Source organism: Rhinolophus sinicus, chromosome 1, assembly GCF_057876585.1.
Source record: "Rhinolophus sinicus isolate RSI-liver-muscle chromosome 1, RSI-T2T, whole genome shotgun sequence".
Classification (NCBI taxonomy): Eukaryota; Metazoa; Chordata; class Mammalia; order Chiroptera; family Rhinolophidae; genus Rhinolophus; species Rhinolophus sinicus.
In genome coordinates, this window is record NC_142501.1 from 64,991,806 (window position 1) to 65,014,911 (window position 23,106).

Genomic DNA, 23,106 nt, shown 5'->3' on the forward strand with positions numbered 1-23,106 from the left:
TTGGAAAATCCAAGTCAGCTGTCTTGTAGAATGTCCCATACGGGAGCAAATTACGGCATATTTTGTACAGCCCTAGGGCTACGAATAGTTTTACGTTTTTAAAGAGTTGTAAAAAAAGAAGAGAAAAAAGAAGGGAGATGAAGAGAATGATATGATAACAGAGAATGGCGGCCTCCAAAGCCTACAATATTTACTATCTGGCCTTCCAAAAAAATACTTTTCTGACCTCTGTTCTAGATCTTTGTTTCTTCATGGTATTTTCAGTTTGTACCTCAGTTTCTTGGATTTTGGGCAGATCTAGAACAGTGCTGTCCAATGTGTCCAATAGCTACCAGTCACATGTAGCTATTGGATACTTGAAATGTCGCGAGTTAAAATTAAGGTGTGCTATAAGGGTAAAATACACTCCAGATGTCAAAGAAATAGGATGAAAAGAGTATAAAATATTTCCTTAATGCTTTTTATATTGATTATCACTTTGGAATAATAATATTTTGGCTATATTGAATTAAATAAAATGCATCATTAAAATGAATGTCACCTATTTCTTTTTTAAATGTGGCTATTAGAAACATTTAAATTACATATGTGGCTCACATTTTATTTCCATTGAACATTACTGGTCTAGAGCCTTGATTAAAATCAGGTTGAATATTTTTGGCAAGAATACTTCATAACTGATCTTATGTACATCATATGGTACCACAGCATGAGACCTACAACATTAGTTTGTCCCGTATTGACACTAAGTTTGACAACTTGATTAAAGGGTGACTGATAAGTACATATCTCCATTGTAAAGGTATATTTTCCCCTTTACAATTCGTAATCTATTATAGCCATGAGACTCAGTTACCATTGACTTTTCACTTAATGGTTTCAGTATCCTTTGATGATGCTTGCGTGAATCAGTTATTTCATTGGGGATTACAAACTGATGTTTTATATTTTAAAAATTTCTTAAATTTTTTAACTGGCATTCTTTTCTTCCTTTCATTTTTTTTCTTCCTTAAAAAATTTTTTTTTAGTGTCACAATGGACACATCAATTTTCACTTACTCAGAGTGTTGCAATCAAGTGCAATTATTATTCTTTTTGATACGCAAATCTCCCTAAATTTTGTTAGTGGGAGGCCCTTCAAGTTGGTGCCTGAATCCTTTTATTATAACCTCATTCGTTTTTGAGTGTTTCCTTGTCTTCTGTGACAAGAAGTCCCCATCTACCTTGTCCTATCCCCATTCCAGAAAGCCATTTCTTAAGAAGTCGTTGTTTCTTTTAACAAGAAACGATATTCCAATACCAAGATTATGGTGGTAGACATGATCAGAGTTATGGGGTGATATTGCTTTTGCCCCTTTCAGTAGACAGAGCTAGAAAATATTAAGAAATCACAAGCTCATATTGGAATTTCCAGTTCAAGTTTAATAGTATAGGAGTTTTTCTTCATTTTTGGTTTGTATTTCTTTCCATGTACATTAAAAACCTTCATTTGATAAAACATAAAGACCTTTACTTATATTCTTTATCCTGTATTACATAATTTCAAAATTACAATATTACAACTAACAAGTGGTGAAGTTTAAGATTTCTTTGTAGATCTTTTGTTCTCAGAATACAACTTAGTAAGAGTAAGTGAAAGATGACTGATGGAAGGATTATAGAGTGAGAAGGTGCTTGATGGAACCCTGGGAAAAGCCAGTATAGGAGCCCAAGGAAAGTATAAATGGCCAGAGAAGGAAGAGGAAGACCTGAGGAGACAAGTTATTAAAGCCCGGGGAGCAGAGTGTTCCAAGTAGAAAATAGTTATCAGTGTCAAATACTGGTGAGAGGTTAAGTAAGACAAAGGCTAAAAGGTATCCATTGGATTTAGCAACAAAGAGACCAGTAGTGTGTGACTTTTGTCAGAGGGGATTCAATGTTGTGGTGGAAACAGTAGCCATTGTGAGTATTAAGGAAGGAGCTCAACCTCATATAGACGTCCTTGGAAACACTGGTATTGTGTCAGCTGCAGCAGAGACTTTTTCTACTATGGTGTTTCCCCGAAAATAAGACCTAGCCGGACAATCAGCTCTAATGCGTCTTTTGGAGCAAAAGTTAATATAAGATTGGGTCTTATATAATATAATATTACATATTATAAAACCCGGACTTATATAAGACCTGGTATTGTATTATATTATACCTGGTATTATATTATATTAATTATATTATATTATACTTGGTCTTATAGTATAGTAAAATAAGACTGGGTCTTATATTAATTTTTGCTCCGAAAGACACATTAGAGCTGATTGTCCTGCGCGGTCTTATTTTCGGGGAAACACAATAAAAGAAACAGAAGTGGCCATTTGTACCCAAAGAGAGGGAAAAATCAATTTTAGTATTTTTCTCCCATAAATTTTTCTGAAATCTTTGGTGCTGGCTGTTGTTTATATTAGAATCTAGCATAAAATGCTTTAGGATTTAGCAAACAGTGTATGCTTAGTGATTTTAGGGGTATTATTAATGGAGTAATTTCAATATAAATAGCATCAAAATTGTAATGCAGTAATATATTTTATGGTGTTCCTCAAAGAGCACCATAATTTTCAAATAGTATCCCCATCAACTATAAGAATCACGGCTCCAGAATAACTTTTTAAACCACTTTTTTTGCCCCACTGTGAGCACGTAGCAGCTGAAGAAATATGGAAGGGCAGGGTATAGTCACCGAGGAAAAGTTGAAAAGGACTGTGAATGTTTCCTACAAATGCAGCGCTTTTCGAACCTGGCTGAGTATCAAAATGGACAACCTGGGACGGTGCGTTAAAAAGACAGAACCCTGATTCCCTGCCCTAGATAGATTTCGATACAATGGTATGGAAGGGGGACTAGAGATGTCTACGTTGAATAAATGCCTTTGATGATAGTTCCACTCCTTAAGGAAACGAAGGCCCAAAGCAGCCACGACTAGACAGACGATCTCTGCGTTGGAGATTCGCTGTTTTGTGCCTTGGCTGGTGGCCAGCCGTCCGGTAGCATCTAGGTTTCCGTTTTGGGGTGTTGGAGAGGGCTTGCTTTCCTGGGCGCTCTGGGCTCATTACATGTGGCCTTGCCCCGCGACTCTCTCTCCGCAGGAGACGTCCTGGGCTAGACGTTCAGCAGGAGCCACACCTGCCACTGCCCAGCGCGCTGGTTTCATCCAGGCACCTGGTGCGCCCTCAGGTTTGCGAGGCGCAGCGGCGACAGCGCCTCCGCTCGCTTACCGCCAGCTTCCCACTGGCGGTCCGCCTCCCCTGCGTCCTACCGTGTCTCCCCCAAAATAAGACCTAGCCGGACAATCAGCTCTAATGCATCTTTTGGAGCAAAAATTAATATAAGACCCATTCTTACATGATCTATCATATCCTACCATTCCATATCATAAGACCCGGTCTTATAGTAAAATGAGACCGGATCTTATATAAGAATCGGTTTTATAGTAAAATAAGGCTGGGTCTTTTATTAATTTTTGCTGGAAAAGACTAATTAAAGCTGATGGTCCTGCTAGGTCTTGTTTTTGGGGAAACGGTATCTCCGCTCACCGGCTGGTGGCTTAGGGGCGGGACTTCGCCGCCTCCCGCCCCTCCCCGGGGCCTGCGTTCGAGGAAGTTGACAGTCTCGCAGCGGTGCAGCTGATTGGCTGATGGCAGCGGTGCACGACCAAGGTTTTCCGGATTTGAGTAGAACTTTAAAGAACGGAGCATGGCCCCCTTGAATCCGCGATTGCGCCAACTGAAGGGGCCTCTGCTCCCGCTCAAGGACCTGGTGGAGGAGAGCGACAATTGTCTGAAGGAGGACGTGGAGGACGACGAAGACCCGGTGTTTGTCGATGCCGAGGAGCTCTGCAGAGGAGGCCTGAAGGCGGGCGGCCTCCCTGGGCGCCTCTGGGGTGAGGAAGCCCCCTGCCCCTGGGGGATGGGATTGGAGGATGAATGACCTGTTGTTTCCCATTGTGACCTTGTCTCTAGTAAGGCACCCCATCGCTGTTAACAGACTTCCTTTGGGATGGCCTGCCAGTTTTTTCCTACTTAGGATAAAATAATACTAATATTATAACAGCAGTGACTTGAGCAAATGCTATGTGTGAAGCATCTGCTTTGCCTGTATTATCTCATTTAAGGTTCACAGCTCGTGGAGGTGTTTTTATAGTCGAGGATGTGTATAACAGTGGATGTTGAGCCTTTATTCACACCCAGAATTGGGGCTTTTATCTATTTCTGTATCCTGCGTGGAGTGAAAGATGTGGTTATTTTTCTGCTACTTAGAAAACATGCACACTCAAGAAACACCTCAAGGCATTATTGAGTCATTAATCGTGTGTTAATAATCTTGGTATCTGTGTTTACCCTGTGTACTTTTCTGTGCTGTACATGACACCTGTTCTGTGGATGTTGTAACTGAGATTAAAGAGTACTTGAATGTTCAGACCGGTGCTGGCCAGTAGAATTTTCTGTGATGATGGCATTGTTCTGTATTTGCAGTGTACAGTATAATAGCCGCTAGCCACATGTGGCTATTGAGAACTTGAAATGCAGCTAGTGCAACTAAGTAGCAGAGTTCTAAATTTAATTAATTCTAGTTAGTGTAAATTTAAATAGTCACATGAGTGGATAGCACAGATGTAGACAGAAAGTGTTCAAGTATTTGTGGAGGGTTGAGTCATTTATCTTGAGAGTATTAGTGACTGGCCACCATATTCCAAGCAGCGAGTTTGCTGCTGGGGTCCCCTGTAGGGATAAGATGAAGAGGTTGCTGTCTTACTGGAGCTTACCCTCTAGTGAATTAAACAGACATTCTGAAAATAATCAAAGAAATAACTGTAATATTACTTAGTGCTTGGAAGGACTAGTAGGTCCTTAGTGCTATGAGAGTTTATATTTATGAGATTCAGGAAAGGCTTTCCCGAGGAGGTGACAATTAACCTGAGCTCTGTAGTAAATGGGACAAATAGTAAGGAGGGGAACATTTAAGGCAGATGGAACAGCTTATGCAAGGGCCCTGTGATGGAGTGACCCTGGCATTTTTAGAAACTGCATGAAGGTCAGTGTTGCCTGAGGTCAGAGTAGCAGAGAGAAGACTGCTTTTAGCAGAGGAACAAATGAAGAAACGAAACTCATCGACACAGACAATGGTTTAGTGGTTACCAGAGGGTAGTGGGGAGGGAGGTGATAGATGAAGGTAAAGGGGGTCAAATATATGGTGATGGAAAGAGAACTGAGTCTGGGTGGTGCACACACAAGGTGATGTATTACAGAATTGTACACCTGAAATCTACGTAACTTTGCTAACAATTGTCACCCCAGTGAACTTTAATTAAAAAAAAAAAAGAAGAGGAACAGCAGACTTTTACCATGTACCATGCTTACCTCTTGGAATACAAAGACAAATATTTTCCTATTTTAGAGAGCTTACAGCATAGTAGAGGGAGGCAGGTGACAGGCAAATGGAATATAGACACCCTAGTAGACGTTTGTACAAGGTGCTCTTTGGGGGTGGGGGTGTTAAAGAGAATGGTGGATTTGATAAAATATTGGAAGAGAGGTTTTTAAATATACTAAATTAACATTTCTTTTTTAAAGTTAGAATTTCTGATGAAAACACTCAAGAGACGTATGACGTGTTTGGACGTTTTCCATTAACGGGTCCTTGGTGGCGAGTGAAGGTAGAGGTCAAGCCTATGGGCTCGAGGAACTATCAAGTTCACGGATTTCCATCTTACTTTTTACAGTCCGATATGTCACCACCAAGTCAAAAAAATATCTGTTCCCTCTTTCTTAAAGACTGTGATGTCTCCAATGATATTATAACTGCATTTTTAGCATGGGTAAATAAAGTATCAAGCTATGAAGACCTCAACTTTGAAAATCTTAGGGAGACATTAAGAATTTTCTACAAGGAATTTGGGAGGAAGGGTCAAAAGCAACCTACACAGACTGAACAGGAAGAGTCCCTACCAGATTACAAAATACGCCTGCCTGTGGAATACACAGGTAGGTGTGATTTTTAGAGTTTTTGTGTAATTGAGATGCTTAATGACTAGTGTGTTTTAAAATATTGCCACTATGGTATCTTGGCATAGTATTCTTTCTAAAATAGGTTTGATGAAAATTTGTTTATATTACTTTTGGAGTATGTCATTGACATTCCAGGTTCCTCATCTTTAATGTGAAGAAATGGATGAGATGATCTTTACGCTCCTTTCGGTTCCTTTCCATCTCAAACTGGGATTCTCTCTCTCTCTCTCTCTTTCTCTCTCTCTCTCTCTCTCTTTCTCTCTAACTTTTGTGTCCATAGGATTACCTTGAGTCATTAAGAAAAAGTTCAGTTGTCAATTATTCTATTTAAGAAGGCAGAGGAGAAAGGCAAGAATATGAGAAATCCATCTTGGAAAAATTTCAGTGCAAAATGATTTAAAATAATTTTTTAAATATGGTTTGTTATTTGGACATTCACATATATGGAACATTTCATTTCTTGGTCATAGCAAATAAATTTGGCACAATACCATTGAATGACTTCAATGACAAAAGGATCATGATTACAGTCAGAAAAATGATTATAAAGGCTATTACGTAAATGATTTATTTTTTATGTTGCTCTTTGAATTTATATTTATTTTGAGTCAAGAATTTTATTCTAATTATTTGCAAGCAAGAGGAAATGAAAGGCCAAGAAGTAGTTATCTAAGCTTTTAAAGAACCTAAATTTTGGTGTAAAACACAATGAAAACCATCTTGATACAAAAAAAAATTGTTATAGTCTCTGTTTTCTTTCTAATTAAACTTGTTAATCTCTCTTTGATTTGGATTTCTTGAACTGGTTGTGCTAAATAAGAACGTCCATCAAATCCATTGTTCCATGAGCTCATTTGTATGTTTTGATTTGTTCTTTTCTGATATCCTTTAGTTCCATTTATAAGTGTAATGACAGCGTTGCAGTTTCCAAAAGTGATGGAATTCCTTCCTGTTCTTCTGCCTCGACACTTTAAAAGCCTAATAAGCTCAGATTCTAAAGAGGTGTTTGAAAAGATAGAAGAGATGTTAGGTACGCATCCATGGAAACTTGCATTTAGTAAAGTAAGTAAAACATTTGCTTAGCATTGAGTAATCTTTCATCTCTTTCAAAGGAAAAAAATTTGTATGGACCTCAATGTTGATTTATTTTCCTTTGAGTGTTACAACTAAATGTAAACTTTTTATGCCTGTAGCTCTTATGCAATAAATTAATAAAGCAAAACAAAATAACAAAATAAATGACATTCAAAGTTTACCATGTTTCCCTGAAAATAAAACCTAGCTGGACCATCAGCTCTAATGCGTCTTTTGGAGCAAAAATTAATATAAGACCCTGTCTTATATTACATTATACCAAGTCTTATAGTAAAATAAGACCAGGTGTTATATTAATTTTTTTCTCCAAAAAACACATTAGAGCTGGTGATCTGGCTAGGTCTTATTTTCGGGGAATCAGGTAGTTACATAATTTAATATGACAAAATTTTTGGTATCTTAATTGCTGTTTGAAACTTGAGTACAAATCTATCGAAGACATGAGTTATTTTGAGTTTGGCAAATCCATTTGCTCTGCTCCTTAGTCCCCCACTTTCCTATTTGAACTTTTGAAAACTTTCACAATTCACATGGTTTAGCACGATGTCATTTGATTTTTTTATTTCATACAATACTGTCATTTACAAACGACTTCACTGCTGCTATTATTAGAGAGCAGGTGCAGTAAAGTGACGCTGTGAGACTCCAGTGGTTTTGGAAACCAAATGTGGCACTTCCATTTTGGCATTTCATTTGGTTAAAGGTGGTTTTCCAAATGAAAATACAATTGAAAAATTCTGCGATAATTTTTGGATCCCCAAGAATGTTTACAGACACCCCTCCTGGCCCAGTTTGAGGAATACTGGACTAATGAATTTGTTCTCTACATAAAATGACTATGATTTCAGTATGCTTTGAAAAATAAGATTCTGGAACATTAGATTATTTTATATGTATGTATATATATATATATGTATATATATGTATGTGTGTGTGTGTGTATATATATATATATATATACACACACACACACACATTTATTCAGTAGAGAAGAGAGGCAAAGAAATGAGCATTCTGGGACTCAATTGGGGAAAGGAGGTTTGAAGTTTTACTGTTCAGTATGTCAACTACCATCCAGCATGAAGACTTTTACTGTGGCATTGTATTACTTTGCTAGGACTGCTGTAACAAATACCGTAGACTGGGTGGCTTAAACAACAGAAATTTATTTTCTGACAGTTCTGGAGGCTACAAGTCCCAAATCAGGGTGGTGACAAGGTTGACTTCTTCTGAGGCCTCGTCTTGGCTTGCTGACAACTGCCTTCACTCTGTGTCCTCACGTGGTCATCTCTCTTATCTGTGAGGGACACCAGTCATATTGGATTAGGGCCCACCCCAGTCACCTCATTTTAACTTAATTACATCTTTAAGAACACTATTTGCAAATATGGTTACGTTCTGAGGTGCTGGGGGTTAGGACTTCAACCTATGAATTTTTTTTGGTGGGGGGACGGGAAGTGCACAATTCAGCCCATAAAAATGTATGGAGGGCTCTAGGAGGGATGTCTCCATGAAAAAAAAAAATGGAGCTGGTGGATGACCTGAGTGGATCCTGGTGAAGGAAGTTCTGTGCTTCTTCTGTAGAGTTTGGGCAGAATTGTTGATAGTCACATAGAAAACTAAAGCCAAGAAAATAAGGCAGTCATTAGCTTCACAGTACACACGCCGAGCTCAACACTAAGTTATTGTAATCACGGTATGTTATGTTGCTCAGCTGTGAATCTTATTTATACTGATTTAACCAAAATCAGTTAACAAATCGGTATACTGTAACTTTTTTCAAAGGTGGGAGAGGGAGAAGCAAGTGTGGAGGTGATGGCATAAAAGACAGAGATCTTGTGTAGAGAAACTTTCCATAGTAGGGAGTTAATATAAGCTATCTAAAATTAAAATTAAAATTCACAAACAGTGTAAACAGTACTTAGAAATGCAGAGAGACATTCTGGAAGAAATACCTGAAAGTGTTGAAGGTGTTGCCTTCAGCAGGCCTGGAAAGCTTAAGTCAGGGGATTCCTATTTTTAGTGATAAATCTCATAGTGTTGTTTGACTTTTAAAATTACATGTATTACTTTGAGAACATCTAAAATTTAATTTAAAAATTACAGCTATCTACTCATAGGACAGTCAATGAAGAAAATAGTGATATATTAGGTACATAGTTTTTTCTCCGAATTTAGTTGCAATCCATGTCTTCTGGGACTTAAAATATTATTAACAAATAGCATTGTTTTCACTGTGATTCCAGTAATACTCATCAACATTTATAATGTTTATAAAGCAATTTGAACTTTATTTTCTTAAAGATAACCTACAGAGAACTGAAGCTTTTGCAATGTGAGGCAAGCTGGACAGCATTTTGTCAATGCACATCTCTCCTCGAGTTGATGACTGATTTAGAGAAGAATGCGTTAATAATCTATTCTAAACTGAAGGAGATATGTAGAGAATATGGGCACACGTACGTAAAAGAAGCTGACTTAACTTTGCAGTTGTCAAATCAGATGTCTTTTCATGATGTTTGGCAGTCTCTGAAGTTTTTGAAAGATATCGAGGTGGTGACATATAAGAACTCCTGTGTCTTTCCTTACAACCTTTACCAGGCTGAAAGAGACGTGGCCTCTTCAATAGCTGATCTGATGATGAGGCCTCCATGGCGTCTCCATGTCAATGTCAAAAAGGTGCTTGCGACTATTCATACCAGAAAACCTGAGAATTCAAGAAGTGATGACACAGTGAGTGAAAGTAAACCTGAGGAAACAAGCTTGGAAACTTCTGTGGATATTCTTACCACACAGGACAGTGGTGACCGTATTTGGGACAATGGTGAAAGTGAAGATGATGCAGAAATAAGTGAAGATCAATTGGATCAGGATCAGGTGGCTGCTTTGCAAATGATTTGCTCCAATGCTGTGACGGTCATAAGTGGGAAAGGTGGTTGTGGGAAGACCACAATTGTCAGTCATCTTTTTAAACATATACAGCTGTTGGAAGAAAGAGAAGTAAAAAAGGCTTCTGAGGACTTTGAACAAGACCAGGATGTACCAGAAGAATGGATGACCTTTACTGAGCAAAGTCTACTGAAGACAGACAAGGTGATAGAAGTTTTACTTACAGCACCTACCGGGAAAGCCGCTGGTTTACTGAGACAGAAAACTGGTTTTAGCGCTTACACGTTATGTCAGGTAAAACCTTTTACCTTTTTCCTCTAGCGAGACCATTGGCCTTAAAGACACGTTTTATTTAATGAGTTTATTTTTCATTTATTCCTGACAACAATCGGTAGGTGTTTATTGACTGTCTTCTGGATCCTTGCCTTGTAGTAGCTAATTGTAAAGATAAAGGGTCAGTCCCATTCAGAATAACCAGTCTGTATATTGTTCATGGTTTGCAGTGAGATAGGCACTAGTGCGGAAAGTAATTGAATGCACACTGCTTCTTTCATTGAGAAAGTCTAATGAAAAAAAGTCAGTTAAACTAAAGTGTATGCCCAATGACGTAGTTATAATAGTTCAGAGTATGGCACAAGCTCTATTTCTCATTGGGACTAGTTAAGAACAAACCATAGTCCACAGACCATATTTTGAGGAGCACTGGAGTTGGAAGGAAAAAGTTTATACTGTATTTTGTAGAATGAAAGTTCCGTTAAGTGAGGGCTTTGATCATCTGGTTTATCTCCTTCAGCTACATCAGTGCCTGGCAAATAGTAGTCATATAATAAAAATTTCAAATAAATTAATATGCGTGAAAAGCAACAGTTTGACTGTATAGTTAAAAGCCATGAGGTTGAACTTGTAAAGAGTGGTAGAGGTTCCGCTAGCCCTGGCCACAATTTTATAGATCAAGGAACTTAGTCGTTGGAAGATTTCTGAAGGAAACAATATTTAGGAGAAAGGCCTTTCCAAAGGCATGCGAATGGTCGTTGTGTGTATTGAGGGTTTTTAGGTGACTGCATTAATTGGAATGAAATCTGTGTATTGCAAAATAATGGAAATTAAACTTGATTTAGACTAGGCATTTGAGGTTTAAAGTTGGTAAAGTATTTTGACATCTCATTAAATCCTTACTAAGCCAGTGGAGTGGGTAAAGGATGCTATCTCTGTTTTACAGGAGAGCCAGTTGAAATTTGGGGGCATTAAGTGACATGCCCAGGATCTTAACCAGGTGCAGAACTAGCACTTGAATTCAGATTTCTGACTTCTCAGCTAGTGGCACTTTCCACGGTGCCATAGTTAAGATATGTAGACCATTTACTGTAGACCTTAAAACCTAACAAAGAAACGTGGCGCTGATTTACTGGGAGCCATTACTGGGTTGGTAAGCTAGGGTGTAAAAAGAAGAAAGCAGTTTTCAGGAAGATTATGTAGAATTATAGAGCCACGAGCCACCTCAGAAATTACTTTGCCCACTACTTTGTCACTTGAGTGAACATAGACTTAGAGAAGTTCAGTGTAGCTCATTGGTGGAAGGATCTTCTGATCAGTTTATGATTTTTTTCTATTACTCCTTCGTAGTCTGAGGGTTTGAATTAGAAGAGGAGAGGCCAGAGAGGCATCATTACTAGGTTTCATCTTATGTTCCAACTCTAATGAGCTGGTCATATCTTAATATCCACTGCGGATGCTGGGAGAACATTTCTGAAGTCACGTTTAGGCTCAGGAGAGCGTGTAAGGGCACAGGAAGAGCACTGAGGTGTCACTCAGGTCACTGATTTATCATACTTGGGCTGGGGTTACCTGATTTAGCCGATAAAAATCCAAATCATTTTTAAGTATGTACCAAATGTTGCATCGAACACACTTATACTAAAAAGTAATTTATTGTTTATCCAAAGTTCAAATTTAGCGGGGTGTCCTGTATTTTATCTGGCACTCTCACGTTGGGTCAGTGTGTAGGGGAACCTGGCTGTAACGTTATTGGAGTAATCTAGGTGCTCATCGATGGGGCGTGTATTGAATTGGTAGCACGAGAAATACAGTGGGAAGTGTTAATCAGGCATTTCGAAAATAACTGACTACATAAAATAAGAGCAAGTACACAATTAGCAGTGATTCCAAATATTCTTTTGTGAGACAAGGCCACTGAGAATTGTTCTTCTTTCTTTTGTTTTTCTTAAAGGGAATTGATGCATCTGGATAGGAAATATGAAGGCTTTTACTTAATAGACATGTTAAATCTAGTTTCGGTAGAAAACTTGAATAAAAATATGATACCATTTTAAAAATCTGTATGTACAGTATATGCATACTTACAATATAGAAACATTTCTGGAATGATAGAGACCAACATATTTAACATTACTGGGCTATAATTTTATAAATTTCTTCCCTCATTTAAATCGTAAATATTTTTACCTCCGTAATAAATCACTTTTTAATTGTTTTGTTGTCTTGGGTGGTGGTTTTTAAATGTTGGGGAAGTAAGGGAGTTTAGAATATTAGGGAAAAAAGTATTTTCAGTTAGGTTGGGAAGACAACCCTTTATTTCCAGGATGGAGTGTTACAATTGGGAGAAGAAGGCCGAAGTGACTGGGCCAGCTCCAAAGGCCAAGAGAAGGTTATTTGGGGTTGGAAAAGAATAGGAGCTTTCTCTCATCCAGAGGGATAACAGAAGGGTCGAGATTTTTGCAGTGGAGTAGTAATGTGTACGAGGCTTGTTAAACACACTGAGTAATCATTACGAAGCACTCTTCTGACCGATTTGATCTTTGTTCTTAGATTTATTTGGTCTGATTTCTCTGTGTATTTATCTCTCTAACTTTTGTGTTCTCTATTTCTTTAGCTTTTTTCCATTATTTTACCTAGCCCTCCCCAATTTAAGAGTTTTGTTTTAAAAAAACTTGTTGTAAGAATAATTTTGTTTTTGTAACTTTGAAATGCCATACTTTGCTTGTAGGTCAATTATAGCTTCTATATCTGGGATAAAAAAACCGCCAAGGACAGTCCATGGAAGTTTTCTTCGGTTAGAGTTCTGGTTGTGGATGAAGGGAGTTTGGTATCTGTAGGAATCTTCAGATCCGTTTTAAATTTATTACTTGCACACTCCAAACTTTCTAAGCTTATTATCCTTGGTAAGTTAAAATATTGTTGGGTTTTTAATTGTTTAGTTCAAAACCTTGTGGTTAAGTGACTGTTTATACCATTTCAGTGCTTTAATCTCCCTATCTGACATGCGGGAAGCCATTTGTCAGAGCCCACACGAAAGCTACACTGAGTTCAATCTGACCACTCTCTTTAGCAGCTGGATGGTTCTTGGTTTTGGCCAGGATACAGGCAAGGCCGGGATGGTTACTATTGATCACCCAAATGGTGACTATTAAAATGGTAAAAATAGCACAGTAAATCAGGCTGTAGGTTTATTTGGAAATAATAAAATGTTTGAATGATAGCTCACTTAAAAGTAATTTTATGATTTTAAATGGTTAGTTTAAAATTAGATCTCACCAGCCTCTTAAGTCCTTTCCAATTCTGGTGAGATTCAGTTAGATTCTATTCGGTAGTACCGATATGTAGGCTATATGATTTAATGGAGAAAAAAATAGAATTGCAGTATGAGACTCAAATTGTATGTAAGTAATGTTTTTAGGTATTTGAGGATATTTTGTAAGTAGTTGATTCTACTAATGGCTAAGCATTCTCCCATCTTCCACCCAGAAAATAGTTTTTCTTATCTCTAAGGTTTGTTTTTGTTTAAAGTAAAAAGATTTTTAATACAGCAAAACATTACCATTACATTAATGGAATTTATCTGTTATCAAATGCATTAGGTTTGTTTATTTTGCTTTTTATATGTTTATTTGTTTACAGTAAAATGTTTACTTTATTTATTTGAGGCCATAGAGTCTTCCATGTTTAGTAAGACATTGAGCAAGATTGAATAAGTGGCTAAATACTAGATACCTAAGGCCTGGTTTTCTTTACGTGTTGGTTGAAGTATATGCCCCTACAGTTTGCCTGTGGTTATAGGTATGAAAGAAGTTCATTCAAATTTTACCTTATTGTGTTATAACTGCTTTTTATATCTTATATTGTTTAATTTGAATGGGTTTTTTTTGCTTATTAAATATTTTTAAAGACTTAATGTTCTCAAGTAGTTTTAAACAAAGTTTTTTGGGCTTTTTTTCCTCAGAATAAGTCTTCATAATTAAAGCATGTGTCAATAGGGAGAAATAAAAATAATTTCTAAATTTAAGGGTCCCCGTTACCTAAAACCTAATGTGTCTATTTTTTCCCCTTATAGGTGATATTAGACAGTTACCCAGCATTGAACCTGGTAACTTGCTGAAAGATCTTTTTGAGACGCTTAAGTCAAGAAATTGTGCTATCGAACTAAAGACAAATCATAGAACAGAATCTGAGCTAATTGTGAACAATGCTACAAGGTATAATAGAGCTACAATTTTGCATTATCTCTCTGTTGTATTAGAAATAAAAGATTAGAAAATACGTATTAGCTTTTGAATCAGGGTGAGTCAGTACACTACATTTACTATTGAGTTCAGTAGAGCTCAAGGGAGAATTGGGGAAGAAATTTCCTGTAGTAATTTTTGTAAGAGGGCCCAAAGCAAAAACATGAACAATGGTATGTCACTCCTTGATAAATCTTGGTGGCACTCATGGCATATTACTTTCCTTGAAGCAGAAGAGAACCCTTCTCTTTTTTAGTCTTTGTGTAAGTCTTTAGAGTTGATCTTTCGTAATGGATGTAATGGGACCTCAGAATACTAACAGACTGTTTTATTCATTGGCCAAAATGTATCTTTGTTTTGACTCTCTTTTACAAGGTGTTGTTTTTATTGCTTGAATGTTTCCTTGGTTGGATGTCAGCAGAAGCTAGAACATTAAAACCTCCTTTCTTTATTCCCCTGTCTGTCCTGGATAAGACAGTGGGAATACGGGAAGAATTGACAAGAATAGGGTAGACGAGGTAGGTCTGTATTAAGACATTAAGAAAATGAATTCAGGTGGGTATGTAATATTCTTATCCTATAACCCTTCTGCTCCTACCTAAAGGCTATCTCCTGTTGGAGATGTTGGGAGTCTAAAAATTGAAGGAGAATCTAAAGCACATTATATTTCTTAGAACTCAGTTTTCCCTGAATCTCAGGAGTTGATTTTAGTAATCCTTTTTATATAATTGGGGCTGAGCTGTGCTCCTTTCATCATTTCTTCTTAATCTCCATCACCAAATATTTAATGACAGAAGGAGACCAATGAAAAGCTCCTAGAGACAGAAATATGTGACATGTCCTGGGTCAAAAGCAAAGCAGGAAATTCATGATGATTCTCAGCCCCCCCAGTAATTAAATCTGTGATATGTCTAGCCTTTTTCCTTCTCCTTTCCTCCCTTTGACAGCCTGTTAGGCCTTTTCAGGGAGTCGGTTTTCTTCCAAATAACCAGGGAGAGACTTACGGCAAGGCACCTTCCCCTTACTCTGTTTTCTAATATCATTTGCTAGTCTTGGGAAATATAAGAACAAAAGAGGGAGGAAGAGGGACTAGAAGCAAAGAGAAGATGTGGATACTTGAGTCAACTGGGAAAATGAGGCCATATATGTGATATACGCAGAAGAAAGGAGAAAAGAAAGAATATGATGTAAACATACGGATAAGCCCCAAAGAGTCCAAATTAATTTAAATAGAAAGTGATAGGGAGCCAAAGGGGCCCAGATTTGCCACCGAGCTCCCCTGCTTTCTACCTCTGTGCTTTGGGCCACTGTCGTTGACTAAGCCTCCCGTTTCTCACCTGTGAAATGAGGATAATACCTACCTCGTGCGGTTCTTTTGTGGTCTGGATAAAAGTAGGTCAAGTTCTGAGAATGGTGCTTAGTAAATTCCCTATTTTTCCTAATGCTTTTAATTTGCTTCGGGTGGGGGATTGATTGTTAAATGTGACATGGTCTTGCTAATTCTATTTTAAAACTCACTATTTATAATGGGTACATGAGTAGCCTTTTTACCCTATTTATCTATTAACAGATATTCATTATTGTAATGACATTATTTGTGATCTGAAGATATATTTTGGATACTAAAGTTTTTGGTGTATTATTTTGTCTTTAAGAATCTCAAAACGCCAATTTCCAAAATTTGATGCAGAGCTGAATATCTCTGATAATCCAACGTTCCCTGTCTCAATACAAGATAAAACATTTATTTTTGTCAGACTCCCAGAAGAGGATCCCAGTTCTCAGTTATCGAAAAGTGATTTTCACTCTCGTAAGTACAAGCGTTTCTGTTGGGTGGGTTAAGTATTTCTGTTTGTAATATAGTTATTAAATAGCTAGTTATAATTTTATTTCATGGTGAAGATAAATATTGCTAGTAAAAACTAGGTTTGGAAACAAACTGATTTATTAATCATCAAAAGCAGATTACTCTAGAATTCTATAAAGAAGTAAGCCCTGGTCACATACACGCTAAGGGCTTCATAAATATTTGTTGAGTGAATAAATGGATGTAGATGATGAGTTTCAACTAAAGCAAAGCCCCAGAAATCCAAGTTCATTCGGGAGAAAGCATGTCTTAAATGAAGTTTTTCTTTTACAGCAATTGGGAAAATAAATACATTGGTTATTTTGAGTATATTTGTGAAACAAAATGGCTGTCAAACTATTGCCAAGTTGAGTCCTAATAGTTCTATTTCTTATCAAACAGACAAGTATTGCTTCGAATTACGGGTGTTAGGTTGACACCATGACAGGGTTGAGAAAGAGGATGGGATAGGAGATCTTCTCCCTTCTGTACAGGACCCGTGTCCCATGACTTAACCATTTGTGAGATGGGAATCATAGCGCCCGTGGAGCTGTTGTGAGGATCGGGGGCGTTCTGCCGTTTTGGGGTGCTGTGTAAATGTCAGTTTTTTATGAATAATAGATGTTAAAGTATCTACTGCAGATGAATTTATTTGAATAGATTGATCCTATTGATATTTATTTCTACTATAAACTTTTTAAAATAGTGTAATCGTTTATTCAAAATTGAATTAGCAAAGATTTAAATGATTATTACTGAGGATTTACTATACTTGCCACAGTTCTTAAGGGTCTATCCTTCCTACTTAGCTACTTTCACTCTGTGTGTGAAGTTAGTGACATCTGTAAGCCTTTCCTCCTTTGTGTGTGTCACCCATCTCAGTTTCCTTGGATTAGTGTTCATTCACATGTTGTAATGTTCTTTTTTCTTTTTAAATGGACTCCTATGAAATTAATACATAATATTCCATAAGTGCCTTTTTGGTTTTAGAGCTAATTTATATTCCTTAAAAAAAGTCAAATGATACAGAAGTGTTTGCAGTAAAAATTAATATTTCCCTGTAGTTTTCCTTTTGCCTTTTCCCTCAAGACAATCCCATAAAAGTCACACATAATAAGAGGTTGGTGTTTATCCTTTTAAACCTTATTATATCCATACACAAACACATTTATTTTAGTTTTACATAATTGGATTATAAGCTGCATATTGGTTTGTGATTTTTAAAAAATTAAATATATTGTGAATAATGGATAGAAAATATTCTCACAACAGCTTAGTTAATTGTAGGTACTAGAACAGATGAAGAAAATGAGTCTCAGATGGTAAAGTAACTTGGCCTCTGCCATTCTATGTGGGTGCTTAGTTTTATTTCTGGCACCCACTCTTTACATTAATGAGAATGTAATTTAAAAAGAAGTTGTCTGTTTCAGAATGGTTGCAGAGTTTAACTGATGCTGTTTTTCTAGCTTAATTACAAACTTCAGCTGGAAAACGACTCCCTTCTTTAAGAGAATTGAATAAATATTCCTTAGAGAGGTGGATAGTAATTTTCATTAATAATTAATTAAGTTATTGAGTAAATTATCCCCATTATTGCAGCGTACGAAGACCTAAGACAGGCTTCATAGCAGAGCTAGAATTTTAGAGATGTTAAAATGTGAGAAAAATATTTACCTTAGAATAAATGAAATGCAGTGTACATGTTGCAATACTGTACATAATAATATGCACGAGGTAGAGAGAGTGAGAAAAGCAAGCAGCAGAGCAGCATGATTCTGTACGTGTGAAAGAAAACCGTATTTTGTGAGGCCTTTGGAAATTCCTGCTCTGGCAAGCCAGGGGTCGGCTGGGGGTGAGCTGAGTGTTGCCCGTGTTTCAGAGATAATCCTCCCTTCATCTGAAAAAGGAAGAGCTCGGTGAGCAGCTACTTTAATCGTTCTCCAGCCCGGCATCGCAAGGCCTAGGCTTTTTTGTTCCCCTGTGATTCATCTGCTGTGAGGGAAAGGCACAAAAGCCTGGAACGTTCTTACCCAAATTTTTGTATCTTCTCTCTCTCATGAGAAATGTTTGCTGTTTTGTATTATAATATTGGTAAGAGAGATGAGAGGAAGCCTGCTTCTCAGTGCTCTGAGAAAGGATAAGTTGTCAGTGGATTTCATCATTATCAGTGATCTGAACTCTAAAAAAGGAGGCCAGCCACCTTCCCCCATTTGGAAAATATGACTTCCAAGAGTCTCAGTTTCACCTTCTTGTAACTATGATGTAATCAGTGTGATAGTCAAACTATTTACTAGCTGGGAGTATACAGTCACTCTTGGAATGGATACCCCTACTGTGCCAGGGTTAAACTCTTAGTTGCTGAATCCTGGGTGGTCTGGGGTGTTCTTGGGGCTGGAAAGAAATGGTTGGGGTGGAGGTCGGGCCATGTGTTTGGGGAGTACTAGCTATTTTCCAGCCATTATAGAAGTATCTCAATATTTTTATACTGGTTTGTATCAGCTAAATATGAGCCTTGGATGTTATAGTACCTGCCTCAAATGAGAGTTGTGAAGATGAAATTAAGTGAAATGACATCATGCAGAGCAATTCTCAAATTATAACTTATCACCACTAGTACAACCAGAACTAAAACAGAAAGAAGGCTATATTAGTAATTCTATTACATATTTTGTCCTCTTGCCCATATTTTAAGTTCAGCATTCACAAACTATCAGTGAATATGCAGTGATTATATTACGGATTACGAGCTGCCCTGTCTGTCGTGTTTCCCTGAAAATAAGAGCTAGCCGGACAACCAGCTCTAATGCATCTTTTGGAGCAAAAATTAATATAAGACCCGGTCTTATTTTACTATAATATAAGACTGGGTCTTTGATATGATATGATATGATATGATATGATATATGATACCTGGTCTTATATAATACAATACCAGGTCTTTGATATGATATGATAGATGATATGATGTAATATAATATAATATCAGATCTTATATAAGACTGGGTCTTATATTAATTTTTGCTCCAAAAGATGCATTAGAGTTGATTGTCCGGCTAGGTCTTATTTTTGGGGAAACACAGTAGTGGCTGGCCTCTCTGGAGGATAGGGTGCCTGGAGCCTCTGTCTCCTCCATTCTCTCCTCTGTTGTTCTGGCTGATGCAACAAATGAGGCTGGTGATCCAGTGGGCTTGTATTCCATTTGGTGACATGTTTTCCCAGGCCCGTTAGCAGGCATTCTGAATTTGTTTCTCCATAGAAACAATGTTGTAATTTGGTGCTTTTCCATGTTAACTTTTTTCTCCTGAATTTTCAGATTTATATTCTGCCGTTAGAACTTTACTCAAAGAAAAAGACCTACAAAGTGCAAAAACGTCACAATTTATTGCATTTCGAAGGTAAAGCATTTACAATACTTTAATGTTTTTAATCTAGCTTCTAACCCTCCCTCATTACTAATTAGTATAGTAATAAGTAATTAATATAGTAATTAAGTACTATTACTTATTAATATAGTGTTTGGGAGACTCTCATAGCATCACTGTTAATTCTCTCATATTTGGAGGTATTTTTTGTTAGACATGGCAGAAGGCAGTTTCTAAACAGGGCTCTTTATACTAAATATTGTATTAAGAAACTCAGTGGAAACCTGAATGGAACACAGGTTAATTCTAAGATAAAATTTACAAAGTATTTTTTCCTGGAGAAAGTCCTGGGGACTTTTTATAGTATCTAGTACGTCATAATTGTTGATAACAGAAATAAGCACAGAACAGATACTATTAAGGTAACCCTTGCATTTTCATGTGTTTCAGGCAAGACTGTGATGTCATCAATGCCTGCTGTTGCAGTCACTATGCAGGCCACCTAATCAAGTGAGCACAAAAGGACCAAAACTTGAGACAGTCCTTCCTTGATTCCCTGTTCTGCCATTTATCACTGCAGCCACAAATTTATACATCTTTTTTATTTTCTTATTTGTGAAGTAAAATGATCTCTTCAGTTAAATATAATGTATGTCCTTAGGAATTGACTTTTTGATAATCAATGTAATAAGAAAAACAAGGAATAAAATTTTCCTGTAGTTTCCAGGTTGGCACCCTCCAGCTTCTCCCAGATGAGTGTGGGCAATTCAGGAGACTTTTTCATATATGACATGTGTGTAGTGTGTCCGAGAACCTTCGGCTCCCTGCAGAGAGCACCTTACTTAGTGAATATCTTTCAGAGAAATAGAGCATAGAAAAGCCACTCTGTTGACACACAGGAAAAATTAAGTCATGTCTCTTGCTTTTATCAACACTTACTATTAAGTGCAGAAAAACCCAGAGATGTGTAAGTTACAGGAGGAGCTCTCTGCATATTTAAGAAAGACACACCGAAAAACCATATTAGGTAGCCTAACAAAGGGTTAAAAAGCACGCTATTGGGGCCATGCAATCTGGGTGCCAGTGACTGTGATCTTTGGCAGGTAATTGCACCTTTCCATGTATGTGGAAGAGGCTACTTATATAGAATTTCCCTCAGATTTGTGGTAAGGATGAAATGAAATAATATACCTAAAACACTTATTGCAGGAACTGCTATATCTCCAGAATTTATTCAATTTACTATTATTTTAATGTAATTATTATAATAAAAATAATGTATAAGTGCTATAAGATTTTTTTTGGAGAACAAAGGTGAAGTAAAGAAAGTGTGGAAATTATTTTGAGATTGGATCAGATCTGAGTGATAGTTAATGTTTATTTTTTTTTTAATTAAAGTTTATTAGGGTGACAATTGTTAGTAAAGGTATGTAGATTTCAGGTGTACAATTCTGTATTACATCATCTATAAATCCCATTGTGTGTTCACCACCCAGGTAATTAATGTTTAAACAAAATGAAATTAAGGTTTTCCAAACTTTGATGATGATTATTATTGTCTAATCCAGGGATCATAAGAATAGATTTCTATTTGGAGTTGGTGATAAAATTTGCTGTACCAGGAATGCATATCTCTCGGATTTACTGCCTGGGAATAACTCCAACCATCAGCAAAATAATGAACTAGAGGCCAGTGGTGAAGACTTTAATGGAGCGCCCCATGGTTTTGCTAAAAATAAGCATGGCTTTGAAAGTGGTATTAGACTCTGCAATGGAGAAATATTTTTCATAACACGTGTAAGTGGTAACAAAAATAGTACCTTTTTACCTATTAGAAATTTGTTTTTTTAATTGCCCTAGGATTGATTCAGAATTCAGTCATATCAGAGTTGACCTTCTTCTTCCATAATTTTTTGTTAAGGATTTTTGCATACATGTTTGTGAGAGATATTGGCTTGTACTTTTCCAGTCATGTCCTATCTGGTTTTGGTGTCAGAGTAATGCTGGCTTCCTAAAATGAGCTGGGAAGTGTTCCTTTCTTTTATATTTTTTGGAAAGACTCTGTGAAGAAACAAACTTTTAGTAAGTTTGAAGTTCTTGAGTAACAAAAACAAGGGACAAGAAACACCTATTATATTTTACAAAGCGTCATTTCCTTGTTAGCTGCTTAAATATATTACAGAAACTGCAGAAGTGGTTACCTTAAATTTGTTCTCATTGTATAAACACCCTCTTAAACATATAAGTTTATTCTTTAAAGTCTGTGAGGAAAAGTACTCTTTGCAAAGAGTATATACAGACGTACGCACAAGAAATAAAATGTATAGACATCAAAATAAGAAAGACAACACAGCCTGTTTTCCAGAAAGTCACATCTGGTTAAGTTTCAAGGACCAAAAACTTCCATTTGTGTTTATTAAAATATTTGGGTGTGTATATATTTAGTTTGTGCTCAAGCATGGATTTTAAGCGTTTGGAAATTCTTAACAATTGTAATGAATGTACATGCCATTTTTCTTATAAGGTGCTTGCATTTTATGTCCAAAAATAAAATACCTTTACAGTATATTTGAAAATGTACAGAACAGCTCCTTGTTTTGGTGACAGGATATAACTGATGTAACTATTGGAAAGAGAAGATATTTGACCATTGATAATATGGCTGGCTTGGAAGTAACTGTGGATTTTGCGAAACTAATGCAAAATTGTCATATAAGACATGCATGGGCAAGAACCATTCACACTTTTCAGGTAAGATTGACCTTTATGAAGCTGTTTAAATAGCTTGCCAAGCCATAGAATACTTTGCATTATTTTCTTCCTAATTTTTATTGCCTTGTTTTTTACATTAGGAAACAAAATGCACAGACGTACAGAAAATACTATGTAGACATTAACCTTTTGCTCTGTTTTGCTTCAGAGCGCTCTTTTTTCAGAATCTAAGAGATTATAGTTAAAGCCTCACCCTTCAGGTCTTCCCTCCAACCAGGGGTAGAAGGTCAGGACCAGGAGACTGAATTTGCCCCTTGCTTCAGTCTCCAGTGTAGGGCACTGTTTCTGATCTTGTCTTTATTTAAAATTTTGATAGTGTGTTCATCTTGGAATTTTCAGTTTAAATTTTGAATTAAAAATTTTGATTTTGGTTTAAATTTTGATATATTAACATATATATCTTGATTGTCGAGTTTCTTGGCATCCTCCTAAATATTACATCCTAAGCAAGGGTCTCTGAAATTCTGGAAACTCATATCATTCAATTCTGTGAAGTTTTCTTAAATAATTTCGTTAAGATTTCTTGTTCTGAGTTCTTCTTTGTTTTGTCTTTCTAGAACCTCTCTTATGTTGGACATCCAGAAATGGCT

General features: G+C 36.8%; 1 protein-coding gene across 2 annotated transcripts in view; it reads left to right on the forward strand.

The window, feature by feature from the left end:
- Positions 1–3,645: 3,645 nt before the first annotated feature.
- The window catches only part of HELB (DNA helicase B), a 28,358-nt gene continuing 8,897 nt past the window's right edge, over positions 3,646–23,106 (forward strand). Inside the window, exons 1-11 of one of the 2 annotated variants that reach the window (XM_088800596.1) lie at positions 3,646–3,910; positions 5,601–6,011; positions 6,928–7,097; positions 9,435–10,313; positions 13,024–13,198; positions 14,368–14,509; positions 16,192–16,346; positions 19,696–19,777; positions 20,195–20,254; positions 21,313–21,541; positions 22,352–22,495. In XM_088800596.1, coding sequence (XP_088656722.1) covers positions 3,724–3,910; positions 5,601–6,011; positions 6,928–7,097; positions 9,435–10,313; positions 13,024–13,198; positions 14,368–14,509; positions 16,192–16,346; positions 19,696–19,777; positions 20,195–20,254; positions 21,313–21,541; positions 22,352–22,495 — 2,634 coding nt within the window. In that variant the 5' untranslated portion in view covers positions 3,646–3,723. The remainder of the gene's footprint in view (positions 3,911–5,600; positions 6,012–6,927; positions 7,098–9,434; positions 10,314–13,023; positions 13,199–14,367; positions 14,510–16,191; positions 16,347–19,695; positions 19,778–20,194; positions 20,255–21,312; positions 21,542–22,351; positions 22,496–23,106) is intronic. The other variant, XM_019732448.3, reaches the window with a different exon arrangement.